The sequence below is a fragment of the Danio aesculapii genome, chromosome 3 (genome assembly GCF_903798145.1).
Source record: "Danio aesculapii chromosome 3, fDanAes4.1, whole genome shotgun sequence".
NCBI classification, from domain to species: Eukaryota; Metazoa; Chordata; class Actinopteri; order Cypriniformes; family Danionidae; genus Danio; species Danio aesculapii.
In genome coordinates this window covers 17,414,090-17,431,350 of record NC_079437.1, presented here as the reverse complement: position 1 = coordinate 17,431,350, position 17,261 = coordinate 17,414,090, and the positions used below count along the sequence as shown (strand labels likewise).

General features: G+C 33.0%; 1 protein-coding gene across 1 annotated transcript in view; it reads left to right on the top strand.

The window, feature by feature from the left end:
* The window catches only part of tbc1d16 (TBC1 domain family, member 16), a 46,618-nt gene extending 30,138 nt beyond the window's left edge, over window positions 1-16,480 (top strand). Inside the window, exons 6-12 of the mRNA XM_056453289.1 lie at window positions 800-964; window positions 2,959-3,107; window positions 8,650-8,784; window positions 9,560-9,746; window positions 11,176-11,355; window positions 13,861-14,007; window positions 15,755-16,480. Of these exons, the coding sequence (XP_056309264.1) occupies window positions 800-964; window positions 2,959-3,107; window positions 8,650-8,784; window positions 9,560-9,746; window positions 11,176-11,355; window positions 13,861-14,007; window positions 15,755-16,021 (1,230 nt within the window). The 3' untranslated portion in view covers window positions 16,022-16,480. The remainder of the gene's footprint in view (window positions 1-799; window positions 965-2,958; window positions 3,108-8,649; window positions 8,785-9,559; window positions 9,747-11,175; window positions 11,356-13,860; window positions 14,008-15,754) is intronic.
* Window positions 16,481-17,261: the final 781 nt, after the last annotated feature.

Below are 17,261 nucleotides of genomic sequence, written 5' to 3'. Positions count from 1 at the left end.
CTTGCAAAATAACTAGAACAATATTATGTACTGTCATCATGGCAAAGAAAAAAATATAGTAATTAGAGTTTAAACTGTTAATAATTTTGACTTCAAATGTGTGTGTGTGGGTGTCATTAATAAAGATAAACACAGTCGGCAGTGCTTGTTGTCACCTTAAGAGCCACACACTTCCAATTTATGGTTACACCTGCATTTTTATTCTGACCTCTTTGTAAATTTATTACATAATAAACACCGGTTTATGTGAATAATCACAAAGTGTCATTTTTTGACACAACATTGCATGTATTTGACTATTTAGTCACTCACCTGAAGCTGAAAGATCACTTTACGTGTGTGTTCTGCTCATCTCTGAGGTCGAGCGCATGTAGAGAACAGCACGAGTTCTCTTTTTTTACTTTGGAAACATGAATGAATTGAATACACTTTAAAAGATCCAGCACATCTCATGTTGCAAAAGTCACGTTACATGATTCCACTAATTTCTATGTGAGCTTTATGGAGGAACAAATGCGTATTGCTGGAAGGGGGGCAGGATATGACGCAATAATCATTTTATCTTGATTAATGTTAATCATCGGAGGTCAAATTTTAATTTTGATTCATTGCACAGTCCTAACAAAAATCTGTTTTAAGGATGGATTTCATAGACAAGACATAGACATGGGGGGGGGGGAGTAAATAGAGAGTAAATTTTAATATATCATTTTTACTGTATATACATAAGCCAGTATTATGCGTCTACTCTTTATAGCTCATGTATTTTCTCTGCTGTATCACCTTGTTGCTGCTCCAGGTGTCAGATGAGAAGTCCTGTATGCAGTTTTCCATCCGTCGACCCACATTACCGTCTGCCGAGATGCACCCCGAGGAGCGTCTCTACCGCCGACTGGACGTCAGCTCTTGGCTCCGGCACCTAAACAACAGCGGCCAGGTGCTAGAGGAGTACAAGCTCAGGAAGGTCAGACTGACGGCCAGCTGTCAATCAAATCAACATTACTTGTTTTAGTTGCTCTTTTCAATTGCATTGGCTCTTGCAGTCAAAATATACAGTTTGGGGTCAGAAAGACTTTTCATTGTCTTTAAAGTCTTCTGCTCACCAAGGCTGTTTTGTTTGATCAAAAATAAAAAAGCTGTAATAATATGAAATAATATTATGATTAAATATTATTTCAAAGTTTTTTATTGAAATATACAGTGCTCCGCATGATGGAGTACACCCCATTTTGATAAATATAAAAATAATATATTTTTATCCATTTCTCAGTGAATATTGGTTATATTTATGTCCATTTAAGCAAAACAGATTTATTAAACAGAAATATTTATTAAAATATTATTTTAGTCATCAAACATCTTTAGAAATGGAAAGATAATATATTTAAATTCATGCAAAATATTGCAAACATTTTAGCAAATTTGTACATATTTTTTGTTTTTCTTGATTTTTTTGCTATTTTTTTAAATTTGTATTAAACATTTTTCCCTAGCATATACATTCGGGGTACTAATTTTTTAACCATTATTGTAAGTTATTTTGTTAGGTTAGCTCCAGATTTGACTTCAGTACTGACTAAACTACTGTATATGATATACTGTATACTGTATATGAACAAATATAATGTTGTAATGCTTCCTATAGAAAATATTAATTGAAATGGGAGATTTGTGAGGGGTGTACTCAGGGGTGTCGCTAGACCCAATTTACTGGGGCACGTGCCCCAGTAAAAATCTCCAGTGCCCCAGTAAATGCATTAAGATATGATTTACTTCATATGCAAGTGTATTTATTAAGAGTGGTAATTCTGAAATAAAGACGTTATATATATGCCCCTTGCCCCAGTAGAGCTTTATGTCTAGCAACGCCCCTGGGTGTACTCAAACACAGTATTTTATAATGTAATTTATTCCTGCAAATTCCTGAATTTCAGCGTCATTACTCCAGTCTTCAGTGTAACACGATTTGTTGCTAAAGGCACATTTCTGATGCTGTGGTGCTTTATATATTTTTTTGTGGAAACCATGATTTATTATCTTTTAAAAGTTGCATTCAGAAATTATAAAAATATAGACTTTTAATCTGCTTGGACTTTTTTTCTGTAAAGGCATTTATAATGTGACAACTGGCAACATTTTATTTTAGATAAATGCTGTTATTTACAAACAACAAAAGTTCATCAAATAATCCTGCAAAGTAGATTGCATAGTGGCCTCTACAAAAATATGAATCGTAATAATATATTATCAACGTTGACAATAAGGCTATCAGTGAATAAAATGCCTGAGCACTAGCAATAATTGCTCATAATAGAGCAGCAAATCAGTACATTAGAATTATTTCTGAAGGATGATGTGAGCCAATAACTGGTGTATTTATGCTGAAATTCAATTCATCTTTTCATCATAACAATTGCATATATAAATATATATTAAAATAACATTGCGCAATGTTAGTTTTATTAGATTTTGTTAAAATAAAAATAAACAATTTAACCCATGATGGTTAAAGTCTTCATCAAAAACATTGGGTTACACTTTATTTTGATGGTCCATTTGAGTATTAGTAGACTGTTGGCTTAATATCTGCTGATACTGCTTATAAAACAAACATTTAACTGACTATAAAAAACTTTGCAAGTACATGTCAACTTACACTAACCCTAACCCCAACCTAACAGTCTACTTATAATCTAATGAGAATTAGTTGGCATGTAGATGCGATGTAACTTAAATTCAACAAGTGAACCATCAAAATAAAGTTTGACCAAAACATCTCAATAATCCCAAACCCTTTGAACAATACAGCAGTGCATATCTTTTCATCCACTGTTTGTGTATGTCATTAGTATGGCTTTAACCATCACAATATTTGTCCTAAATGTGCATGAAGGCTTTTATCTGATGTGATCAATTCTGACAGGTGTTTCACATGAGCTCTTGTCTCTATTCTCTCAGGCAATCTTCTTCGGAGGCATCGATCCGTCCATCCGTGGTGAAGTCTGGCCATTTCTCCTTCACTACTACAGCTATGACTCCACATCCGAGGAGCGTGAGGCCTGGAGACTGCAGAAACGTGTGGAGTACCAAGACATACAGCAGAGGAGGTCAGTCATCATTTACTAGACTTAGCCTTAATACTAGACTTAAGCTGCGTCTCAAATGGCACACTATGCACTCATGCACTATGTACTTATGCACTTACACACTCAACAGCATAGTATGTAGTGTCGTACTAAATTGAGCACTAATGTTTTTTACTAAGCGGAAACCCAAACCGTTTTCCTGATGACGTTTGTTGGTTGCCAAATCAGTGAAATAAATAACCAAACTATCAAATAATACTTGCCATGAGTATAACCGCATTCACCATCGGGATGTGCTATAATCACTTTCATAGGAGAATTTTGCTTTCACCATCCAAAATAAATAAAGTTATCCAACATGTGCGCCCGATAGCTCCGCCCCTTCCGTTACTTGAGCAAAGCTGCGGTAGTTGAGTGCCTGAAGTGTCCATCATTCCACACTTAATTTTATCGGCTGAATGAGTGTATTATCCGGGTAATTAAAGTGCACTTATTATTTTTAGAGTTTTTAGTGTGAACGCACTTCTTACACGATTTATACAACAAAATGGCATAGAATAGTGCATAAGTATGTGATTTGGGACGCAGCTTTAGCCTTAATAGTATGTCACGCTTCCCCGGTTACATTTGAGCAATCTACAAATATTTACTTTTTTTTTGTGTTCTTTGCAAGTTAATAATTGTGACTATTGGCATCCCGATTTTTTTTTTTATTATTATTTATTTATTTATTTATTTTTAATAAATAAGCACCCCCCTTAAGAACTTTAGCAACTGCCTAGCAACCACTTTGTGTACCCTAGCAGCAACTAAGGGCGCACTCACACTATGCTATCCGAACCGTGCCCAGGCGGGTTTCCCGGATTGTTTGACGAGTGTAAGTGCTCTGAATTGTTTTTTTTAAATAAATAAAAACGCTATTTCATTGATAAGGTTAAACTTGAATGTTCCTACTGCATACTTCTTTTAATTCTTTTTTTTGTAATACCCTGTTCAATTCCTCCTGCAGTCATTAAAATGATTACTTAACACCAATTACATTTCTTTTCATTGAAAATGTTTTCTCAATGTCTTAAAATTGCTTTAATGTAATTTTACAGCTTTGCTTTAGAAAACAGCTAACATGTAATTTAAAAAATAGTTAACTTTTCTGCGCCTCTCGATTTTTCTAATGGAAAAAGAACATCCAATTACAATTTTTAATGTTTCCTTTATTACACTATATCAATATTCACTATATTTGAATATATATTTTGCCATGAGTCTCTGCAGCAACACTTACATAAACCAAACTTCACCGTTTTATTTTACTCCTATAAATATTCTAAAGCATAGTTGTCATAGCCAGTTCCTGGAGGGCCACAGCTCTGCACAGTTTAGTTCCAACCCTGCTCCAACACACTTACCTGTAGGTTTCAAACAAGCCTGAAGGACTTAATTAGTTTGATCAGGTGTGTTTAATTAGGGTTGAAACTAAACTGTGCAGAGCTGTGGCCCTCCAGGAACTGGCTTTGACACCAGTGTTCTAAGGGTTTATACAGAGGGATTTGTTTATACATTAATTTGCCTCTCTATATTCCTTTATTCCTCTCTGTAAATGCTTTTACTTTGTATATGTCACAAAAGAAACAAAAAATGTTACAAAACAAAACATGTAATACAAAAAATGTATGAATGTAACCAATGTAAAATGTAACCAACAAACTGGGGACTTTTGACTACTACATTCTTATCCATTTGTCATCTGCAGAGTCTCATCTTAAACTGTATTCATGTGCACTCCACTGATATTCCCTCTGTATTAACTGTTATTTTAGAGAACTGTGACCTATAGTTATGAGCTTTTCTCTCCTTTTTCGTTTATAATGCAAGGTTGCTGACTCTTGTTTGAGTTGGCCGGCTGACATAACCTGTTGTTTACAAAATGTGATATTTCTGGAGTCTGAAACGGGAGACTTTCTATGTAAACGGAGCTGTTGTGACGCATCAGGCCAGCTGATCCTAAAGCTGTTCTTGCACACTGATTTGTGTTTGGGTTTGTGGTTTGTGAGCCGTTACATGAAATCAATGTAGCATGGGCTAAAAATGCATTAAAACCGCTCTCATCTCTGCTCCAATCTTATGATAACTGAGTGTTATTTGGCTGCAAGTGCTCAAATTGTCTGCATATGTCCTGGAAATGATATTCTGTTTAAAGATAGGTAACAATGGACAGCTGTGTTTATAACATGGCCATGTGGCAGTGATTATCGGGGTTATTACTTACTGTCCTGTTGTCATTTCATTGCGAGTCTCTGAAGGCTTTTCTAGTACCGCTGATGTCAAATGAGCCATAGGCAATCAATAAATGTGAGCAGATTCACACTGTTGATGCGTTTCAGAGGAAATAATTAACTCGATCAATTAAGTCATTGTCAGGCCATTGATAGGGCACTAATAGAGCCTGATGCTTGGATTGCATATGTCAACACGTTTTTAATTCTTCATTTCAGTGCTTTTGAATGTTCTTTGATTTGTATTGATTTTATAATTAAAACATTATATGTTTAGTTTGCTGTAATTTTGCACATTTTTATGTTAAATGCATATCAAAATATTTCAAATAGTATTTAGCAATTCAGATGTTTCAATATACTTATGTAACGCATGAAAAAACAGAACCATCAAGATTTTACTCAAAAAAACTCACACCTGAGCAATGCATGTGTCTTCATTATACATATGAGAGGCGTCTTTAAGCTGCCATCACAATTCACAAATAGCCAAAACTTGGTCAAATAGTCAAAACTTGGTCAAATAGTCAAAACTTGACCTTTTTTTTCTTAACTATTAAATGCAAGTATTGAACAGGTCATGTTTTTTTTTTTTCTGGGAATAAAATTTCCAAAGGAGCTGTTGACATGGAATTGAACCAGATTTTGGTAAAAACCCAAATAATACAAACATAAAATTAAAACAAAACAAAAAAAAATCTAAAAAAAAAAATTAGTTATATGTAATAACAATGAAATGACACCAGGAGAAAGTACTGAACTACTGAAATGTATGAAATACTGTATATAAAAGTTTTTTTTGTGATGGCAGCTTAAAGTCGACTCCCATATGATGAGTGAAATCGCATGCATTGCTCAGGTAGGAGTTTTGCACAGATTTCAACAGAGTGTAAAAACCTTGATGGTTCTGCATGTCGTCTATTTTATCTGATCTTTATTGTGTATTTTCTATTGCATTCGTGTCAGGTGATTGGCTGGGCCATTCCACAGCTTGATTTTCTTTCTCTGAAAGCATTTAAGAGTTTCCTTGGATCTTTGTCTTGCTGAAATGGCCATACTGATTTCATCTTCATCATCCTGCTAATGTAGATGTTGGACTCAAGCAGCTAATGTTCATTTACCGCGAGGAAGGGCAGAGGGTTACTGAAAAACTACTGAGAGATTTTAGCTGCTGTCTGGGATTTCACTGCCTTTCTACACCTCCCTTTCTTCATGTGTTCAGTACTTTTTCCCTGTGTCATTTCATTTTATTACACATAATTTAATTTGTAAAGTAATTAGATTTGTTTTCTTTTCATATATGGATTTGTTTGGTTATTAATAACATCTGGTGAAAATGTCAAGTCAACAACACCTTTACAAATATGTTTTCTGAGAAAAATTATGACGTGTTCAATACTTATTTCCCTCGCTGTAATTTTTTTCTTATTTTTCTTATTATTATTATTAATATTATTATTATTTTATTTTATTTTTTTTTATTATTTCTTTTAATTAATATTATCATAATGTCAAATGTTCATTAGAGTATATTTGTTGGTCTATTAATTAGTAAGTTTATATTTTATATATTTATTTAATTTAAGTCATTAAAAATATAGAAAACATACATAAATGTTACAACTTGTGATTTCCTTTAATTTTATTTATTTATAAATTATTACTTTTTCATTATTTTATTAATTTTAATTATAAAATAGTGTAGTTTTGTTTGATAATTGTCATTGTAATGGTGTTTCAAAATATTTAGACTACAAAAAATATATAGAAAAAGCACAAAAAACTCTAGGTTATGTACAGTATAGAAATGAATTTGATTAATGTATTATTTCAACACTTAGTCCAATGTAGAGATTATTTTTGACCACGTTAATTAATAATTAATAGGTTGACTGTGCATGTGTATGTGTGTGCATGTGCGCTGTGAGCCTCGAGGGTCCAGAGAGGGAGTCAGAGAGCGTGAATTGGGAATAGTTCACACAAACACAGGCCTCGAAACACTTACATGAAGTTGCATCAGGCCCGCCATCAGTTCCAGCAAAACAAACAGTGTTAATGAAATCCCACCTGCTTGTTATGAGTGTGTGCAGCCAGAGGGACGCAGACTTCATGTTCCGTTACGCTCCGTTTTATCCTGTTCTGTTCTCTGTTTTTAATGTTCTGTTCTGTGCTGTTCCAGTATTCCATTCCATTCCGTCCTGTTCTGTTCCTTTATTGCATTTAAAAAAATAAAATAAAAAATCACTTTTGCTTTTCTGGTTATCTTATGTTCTCCAACTTTTTGTTCAATTTTATTGTTTCTTTTTCTTTTTTTATTAGTTTGTTTACTTTTTCAGCTCTGTGCTTTTCTCTTTTTTCTTTTTCTTTTTTTTTTTTATAGCTGCCCTGATCCTTTACACGTCTGGATAATTTTGTGTTTGCTTTTTTTGTTGTCTTTTTTTTTTGTTTTTGTTTTCTTCATCCTTCAGTCTTTGTGTAGACATTTTCTTTTTTGTTGGATTTTTATTATATTTATTTTTTCACTTCTTTGCTGTTCTCGTCTGCTGTTTTTTCTTGTTTTTAGTTGTTGTTTTGTTTTCTTCCAGTCACAGACAGCTTTTTATTTTTATTTTAATTAATAATTAATTAATTAACTTATTTATTTATTCATTAATTCATTCATTTATTTTTTTTTCTGTTCTTTGCGGTCCTCTTCTTAAAGCTGCAATGTTCCTTTACCTTAAGATTTTTATTTATTTTTTTATTTTTATATTTTATTTTTTTTTTTTACTTTATTGCTCTCCTCTTCTTAAAGCTACCCTGTTTCTTCACCTTTCATGTTTTTGTTTTATTACATTTTTTTTATTTAGTTTTATTTATTTAATTTCCTTTTATTTCTCTACTCTTCTCTACCCTTTTTTGTTGTAGTTTTTCCTTCCAGTCAGTTTTTTTGTAGTTAAGATATTTTCTCCTTTTTATTTTTTATTTTATTTATTTATTTTTCTGTTCTTTGCTATCCTTTTCTTAAAGCTATCCTTTTCTTCCAGTCACTTTATATATATATATATATATATATATATATATATATATATATATATATATATATATATATATATATATATATATATATATATATATATATATATATATATATATATATATATATAGTTTAGTTATTTTCTCTTTTACTCTCGTTTTTGTTTTCCTATATTTTTCTACCTCAGCTCTTTATAGCTGCCCTGTTCTTTACCTGTCATGTGAATTTCTTCTTTTGCTGCTGTTTTTTTTTACGTGTTGCTCTCTGTCCACAGGTTGTCCATGAGTCCAGAAGAGCACAGTGAGTTCTGGAGAAAGGTCCAGTTTACAGTGGATAAAGATGTTGTCAGGACGGACCGAAGCAACATGTTTTTTAGAGGAGAGAACAACCCCAATGTAGAAATCATGAGGTTAGAAAGAAGCAAATGCATTGACAACACTCCCTCCTCACACACAAATATGGGTATATATTTATAAACTTTGCAGAGGTAGTTTTGACAGGCCGATACACACACACACACACATATATATATATATATATATATATATATATATATATATATATATATATATATATATATATATATATATATATATATATATATATATATATATATATATATATATATATATATATATATATATATATAAAACAATGTAATAATTTATTGTATTATTGTAAATGTAACGTATTTTTGTAAATGTTTACAATTAATTACACACTGTAAAAAATTATGATCAATATGTCCTTACAACATATGCTCCAAAGTTAATTATACCGTGCCTTTGTTTTTGTTATCTTCAACTTTCTGTCCTCATATAGATTTTTTTCCCCTTATTTTTTTTTCATTTTATAAAATGTTAATTATACCTTAATAAATTAAGTTTCCAGTCTTTTTTATTTGTTTTTATTTTCTTCATCCTTCTGTCCTTGAATAGATATTTTTCTCTTATTTTCTCTCATTTTATTTTGTCATATACTTTGATATGATTTTATTTTAATTATTCTTTAATAAACTAATTTAATCATGTTTTTTACTTAATTTTACATCAAGTTAAGTGTAATGTATTTTAAGTCAATTAATTCATATCATTTGATTGGTCTTCATTTAAGCCATTCATTTATTTTGTGTTACATTATTAATGCTTTAAATAAGGTGTAGTCAAGTTATATTTGTGTGCCAGGCGTATCCTGTTGAACTATGCGGTGTTTAACCCAGACATGGGCTACTGTCAGGGCATGTCAGACCTGGTGGCTCCTCTGCTGACTGAGATCCAGGACGAGAGCGACACGTTCTGGTGTTTCGTGGGTCTGATGGAGAACACCATCTTCATCAGCTCTCCGAGAGACGAGGACATGGAGAGACAGCTGGTGAGGAAACACACATCGCATCAACAGCCAGCTGCCTATGTCAACTTTATATGAGCTTTGGCCCTATATACTAATATTTGCACCCTTGGTACATATGAGTATGAAGGCAGTGACAGAATATCTTTATTGTTAATTTTTTGAACAAAAGATTAAATCTGCAAATAAACTGTTGTAAATGCAGCAGTTTTATCAAAGAAAAAAACAAACGTGACCCTGGACCACAAAACCAAGTTGTACAGGTTATTTATTTTGGGAATAGCCAACAATACATTCTAATTAATGTAATTATTAATAAAAGTGATTGATTTTTTATTTATATCAGAAATCCTTAGAATTTTAAGTAAAGACCATGTTCCATAATAATTTGGACAACTTTAAATGTGATTTTCTCAAAACTTGACTCTAAAAAATTGCCAATAATCCTTAAAATATTAAAAATAAATAAATTAATAATTAATATATTAATTTTGACAACTTTAAATGTAATTTTCTCAAAAATTGACTCTCATAAATTGACTCTAAAAATTGCATCTAATCCCTAAAATATTAAATACAATGTTCCATAAAAATATTTTGAACATTTTCCTTTTGTAAATATGTAAAAACTTAATTTCTGATGATTAATGAATTGAATAAATTAATTTATTAATTAACATATTAATTTGGGCAACTTTAAATGTGATTTTTCTCAAAAATTCACTCTAAAAAATGGCAGATAATCCTTCACATATTAAATACAATGTTCCATACATACATTTTGCACATTTTAATTTGTAAATATGTAAAAACTTAACTTTTGATCAGTAATATGCATTGAATTAATTAATTTATTAATTTACATATTAATTTGGACCACTTTAAATGTGATTTTTGTCAAAAATTTACTCAAAAAAATTGCCAGTAATGCTTAATACATTAAATCCAGTGTTCCATAAAGACATTTTGTACGTTTTCGTTTGTAAATATGTAAACACTTACCTTTTGATCAGTAATATGCATTTAATTAATTAATTTAATTTGTTAACATAATAATTTGGACAACTTCAAGTGTGATTTTCTCAAAAATGTACTCTAAAAAAACTGCAGATAATCCTTAAAATATTAAATACAATGTTCCATAAAGACATTTTGTACATTTCCTAAAACATAAACATAAACATATCAAATAAATAAAAACCTTATCAAGCAATGAGTCAATTTAGACAACCTTTAAACGTGATTTTCCCAATATTTTGATTTTTTTTTTAACCTTTCTATTCCAAATGTTAAAATGGCTGTATCTCTGCGAAATATGATCTAACTTTAACATGCAGACATTTGATTGTTTTATTAATTAGATGTAATACATTATATTAGATTAGCTAGGGGCAGCACGATGGCTCAGTGGTTAGAGTGTTTTTGTGATGCTAGTCTGTGTGTGTTTGTGTAGATGTACTTGCGGGAGCTCCTGCGGCTCATGCTGCCCCGGTTTCACCAGCATCTGACCCGGCTGGGTGAGGATGGCCTTCAGCTGCTGTTCTGCCACCGCTGGGTCCTGCTGTGCTTCAAACGAGAGTTTCCGGACGCTGAAGCTCTGCGCATGTGGGAAGCCTGCTGGGCCCACTATCAGGTACACACAGCTTCAGCATTTCTCTAAATTCATTACAGGAGCAAGTCTTTTAAATGGATCAGTGCGTGTCCAATGATTTTATTGGCTAAAATTTTAATCTTAAGGCAGTGGTGTAAAGGAGCAAATTACTGTAGTTAAGTAGTAGTTTACTAGTGTACTTTTGCTTGAGTACATTTTTAGTGCGGTCTATTCCTTCAGCCTGTTGTCACCACTTTATATGTTTTTTGTTTTCTTGTCTACAGTGATTGGCTAAGTAGAATAACCAGTCTGGTGATTCTCTTCCAATAAAATCATGCATAGAAAAATCACAGCAGACAGACTGATCTTAAGACATAGATGTTTATAAGTTCAACAAATATGTACAGTACAGTGTGAAGCATTATAGGTGTCACAAAATCATTACACGCCATGACCGAGAGACTGTTCTTAGACTGCTGCATGTCACTGTTGTAAAGATGAAGGACGCCTACTTTATGATGACTGAAATCCCAAAATGGCCTTAAACATTATCAAAATAACACTTTAAATATTATTAACTAATGGACCATTGTTTTAATGTATTTACTAACATTATCTTAGTATAAGTAATCTTTTAAAGCATTTATTAACCATATTTCAACATTAATTAATGCATTAATGAAATCTAAAGTAACGCATGTTAGCATGTTAACACGCAAACGAACGTTATTAAACCTAAATAGCATTAACTAAAGTTAACAAAGATGAATAAATACAGTAATAAGTGTATTACTAATTGTTTGTTCATGTTAGTAAACAGTACATTAATTAACATTAGCTAATGAATCATTATTTTAAAGTGTTACCTTTAAATGCACTACAGAATGTTACGTTTTCAAACACATGCACAAATTGCATGTATTCTATCAGTGCGGCATGTGCAACTGCTAGACACTCGTAGCTTGTTAGTCCGGTTCCAAAGTGCATAATATGCGTCAACATATCAATATAGAGGGTGGCATGGTGGTGCAGTGGGTAGCGATGTCACCTCACAGCAAGAAGATCACTGGTTCGAGCCTCAGCTGCGTCAGTTGGCATTTCTGTGTGGAGTTTGCATGTTCTCCTGGTGTTCTTGTGGGTTTCCTCTGTCTGCTCCTGTTTCCCCCACAAGTCCAAAGAGGTGAATTGGGTAAGCTAAAATTGTCAGTAGTGTATGTGTGTGAATGAGAGTGTATGGGTGTTTTTTCAGGAATGGGTTGCAGCTGGAAGGGCATCCGCTGCGTAAAAAATATGCTGATAAGTAAGCAGATCATTTAACAAGAAAATCGGTTCATTCCGCTGTGGTTCATTCCATTGGTGGTTCATTCCACTGTGGCAACCCCTGATTAACGAAGGGACTAAGCTGAAAAGAAAATGAATGAATAACTATCAATACAGATTTTTTGCCCCTTGGGTTACACAGACTTCACTCCCCATATAAACGCATCAACCTGCTCTCTGTCGACTTGTTATAGCTGCATAGAGTAATGTAATGTGTTCTCACTTTAAATTAATCTCACATTTTAAATTTATAGTCTATGAATGAATTTAACTTGCACTTAGTATGAAAATGGCACTGATGTAATCTACATTTATAATTTGCAGAGTCGAAAGTGGAATAAATTTCACAGTGTAATACTCTTGAGTACGTTTAGAAGGCCTACTTTTTACTTATTGTTTAAGTAGTATTTACAACAGACACTTTAACTCTATTTAGACATAAATTTTGGCAAGTAATAGTACTTTTAGTAGAGTATGATTTATTTATTTTTTGGTAGGCAAGCTATGCAAAATCTTTGTATTTAAGCATATTAAATAAAACAGCAGACATATACCAACACAATCTCACGGCAATTCGTAACTTTTTGATTTAGTGGCTAATTCGTATGAATTCGTATGGTCTAATTCGTACAATTTAGAACTATTTGCTCATCCCCCAATGACGGTTGGGTTTAGGGGTGGGATTAGGTGCCACGCCTCCTTTTTAAAATCGTACAATTTCGTATGACTAAACTCGTACAAATTAGCCACTAAATTGACAAAATGTCAAATACTTACTTTTTCTCGTTAGATCAGGCTGCATATACTGTAATAAACAAGGTTAAAAGCTCAATTTTTCACTGAGGGAGATCTTTAAACCAATGAATGCATGGAAACCAAGACCAAGTTGATCCTTAAATGCACTTTGAATGGCTGATGCTGTAGAACATGTTAATTCCTCTCCTTTTAGATAAACGAATGGGTGTCTGTATCACTTTAAGGGCCCGCCGAGTGTCTAATGAAGATGAGATGCTAATTATCATGCTTTCACCCGAATCCATTTACATACATTGGCATAGTAATAACGAGGTGATTTTGGGGAGCAAAGTGGTTTGCCTCCTTATTGCCCCCTCATTTGCATATCTTCATAATTGGCGCATTCAGGTTTTCTTGATTGGCCCGGCTTGTGTAGGGTGTGATGTTTTATTGGTTGTTTTGGATCAGACATTTGTGTGTGTTTTCTGACAGACGGACTACTTTCACCTGTTCCTGTGTGTAGCCATCATTGTGCTGTACGGCGATGATGTCACAGAGCAGCAGCTCGCCACAGATCAAATGCTGCTGCACTTCAGTAACCTCTCCATGCACATGAATGGAGAGCTGGTGCTGAGGAAGGTATGAGTTCACATGCGCGCACACACACTCTCAGACTGACAGAGCTCCTCATGGTTATGTATGTTGTGTCTTTGTGTCATGCAGAGGTGATGCATCTCTCTACCGCTGCATACAAAACATATTTTTCTCACTGCAAAAAAAGTTGGTATGCAAAAACTGGTTTTGAATAAGATGTAATATCTAAAAAAAAAATCTATAAATAGGAAATGTATCGTTGTAATTATGAATAAGCAATCCCTCTTTTTGGTTAAGTCTGATGTAGATGTTTAAATGTGGATTTCTGAAAAAGTATTCAAACCCCTATTTTCAATATTTCTCAGTGTTTATATGTTTATATAAAGTAGATTAATAGTTTTGTGTGTTTAATAATATTTGTTTGTTTATACATAATCTAGAAATAGAGGTTAGGGTTTGGTAATTAACATAGGAGTGAATAAATTATGGTAGAATTTATGTTTTGGTGACATTATTTTAATAAAAATGTCCTTTGCAGTTTGAATATTGAAACTTGTTTTATTTAAATAAAAGTTTTTAAATGTATTATCAATTATTAAATACATTTTATTTATTATGTATTTATTATTAAGTTATTAGTTAAATAAAAGTTGTTTTTAACAAAGTATAAAAAAAGTTTGTAATACAATTTTTTTTGGTATAAAAAACAAAGTTTGTTTGTTCATATATACAAAATGCAGTTTTTTTTTGTTTGTTTTTTACATTTATTTAAAGATTTGCAATGACAAAACAGTGGTATAGAGGTGTCTTATGTCATCATATACAATAATACAGCCATCTACTATACAATAGCCCATCGACAAGTAATTCAAGTCTTTTAATATACATTTTCCAAAAACTCCCATGGAGGATTCCAGATATGCCAGACATCATCAGATTTCTGTTGCAAGTCATATGTCAGTTTTTCTAAGGTTAAGAAAATGGCAATCTGATTTAACCACATATTGACCAGAGTAATTTTAGGAGACTATCACAACAAAACAATACATTTTCTTGCTAAATGCAGTTTCATATATACATATATATATATTTTAATAGATTTTTTGGGGGGTATTACTTTATGCATTCATTAATTCATTTTAATTTATAATCTATCCATATGTCTGTGTGTTTATCTCTTTGTCTATAAACCCATGAACTTGACCTAGAGTTATGTTCTTTTAAAGCCACAGTAATGCATATGGAAAAGTGGTTTGCCTCCAGAAAATTATATTATATTATATTATATTATATTATATTATATTATATTATATTATATTATATTATATTATATTATATTATATTATATTATATTATATTATATTATATTATATTATATTATATACAGAAAGAGGGGGCTGGTTTGAGTCCTGGCAGGGCCAGTTGTCAAATCTGTGTGGAGTTTGCATGTTCTCCCCTTGTTCGCTTGGGTTTCCTCCAGGTGCTCCGGTTTCCCCCACAATGCAAAGACATGTCCTATAAATTAATTGAATAAACTAAATTGCCCATAGTCTGTGTGTGAATGAATGTGTATGGATGTTTCCCAGTACTGGGTTGCAGCTGGAAGGGCATCCGCTGTATAAAACATTTGCTAGATAAGTTGGCGGTTCATTCCGTTGTGGTGACCCCTTATGAATAAAGGCACTAAGCCGAAAGAGAATGAATGAAGGAATGATTTATATTATATTATATTTAACAGTTTTTCCTGGTATTTTCGCAATTCTCATCTCACGTTCTCATTTTCTAATCCTAGGCACGTAGTCTTCTGTATCAGTTCCGCCTTCTTCCCAGAATCCCCTGCAGCTTACATGACCTGTGTAAACTCTGCGGACCTGGAATGTGGGACAGCCGCTACATCCCTGCCATAGAATGTTCCGGGGAGCATCCCGACTCTCAGAGCTGCCCCTATGGAGGCACTGCCACCCCCGAAAGCCCGCCCTTACCCAGCCCCAACCAGCCCACCGAGGGCAAGCGGGGCTCCAAGAAACGGGACATTTTCACCTTCCGCAAGCACTCCTGACTCGAGCGCCGGTTCCCATGAGGCTTAGCATCTGAGCGAGAGCGCTGGAATTTCAGGTCTCCATTGTGCTGTATGTATGAAACACTGCCTTGCGCACAAATGCATTCTGGGGTACCGATGTTTCATCAATTATCCAAAAACAATCAGGAGCCAGTCTTCACTTGTCTTTTATGAAGTCACATCTAGCAGACTGACACCTCAGAGTATTTTGGCTTATTTTTTTAACATATATATCTACTATGTATGCATGTGTTGATGTTTGTGTGTGTGGTTAAGTTACCACAGTCAGAGGAAGTTGTGTTTTTTTTCTGTTTGAGTTGGTTCCTATTCTGTGCAATCCTCAACTATGAAGCAAACCGTCTGCCAAAACGAAGTGGGATGTTATTATCGGTAGATAATCTGATATCACGATTGTTTTATGATCATCTATGCCTTTCATATTCTCACAATAAATATGATGATGATATAGATATACTGTAAAAGTCTTCTTGTGAGTCGCCTGCTTTGAGATCTTGGAGTTGGTGTAAAATGAAAACGGAAGCTGTTTACATTTTTTAAACGCTTGTCTTATCGTGCACAATTCATCTAAAAAGAACTAAAGGTTAAAGAGATGGTTAATCCAGAACTGAAAAGAAATCTGTCATCAATTACTAACCGTTCACTTATTACAAACCAGTTAGAGCTTCTTTTTTCCTGTTAAACATAAAGTTATTTTAATCATTGACATCTATTTGTTTTTCCTAATATGGGTGTCATGGATTGCAGGTTTCCAACATTCTTCAAACTATATTCTTTTGTGTTTGACAATAAAAAAAGTAAACTCGAATGCTTTGAACCACTTGAGGGTGAGTAAATATATTTATTATTAATGTTAATTTACAACAGCTATCCCTTTAAGTTTTAGCTTGAGCATATGTGTTTAACCAAAAATGTAAAGTTGCTTTTAATTTCCTCAGGCCATTCAAGATAGGTGCCTTTTTTTTCAGGAGAATATTTCATCATGATGGTGGTTTAATGCAATGGCTACTGGCACATACAGACAAACCAAATGAATTATTGTAGCTCCTGATGTCACTGCACATTTGAGGTTTTATGAAGAGAAACGATCAGTCTGTGCAAGAAGCGCAACATTATTGTGTGCAAAATGATTACATTTAATTCACAACAGCAATTATTTTTACTACCCTTTAAATGTTTTTAATTTTTAGTCATTAGTACTCGATCAGCTATTTTCAGCTAT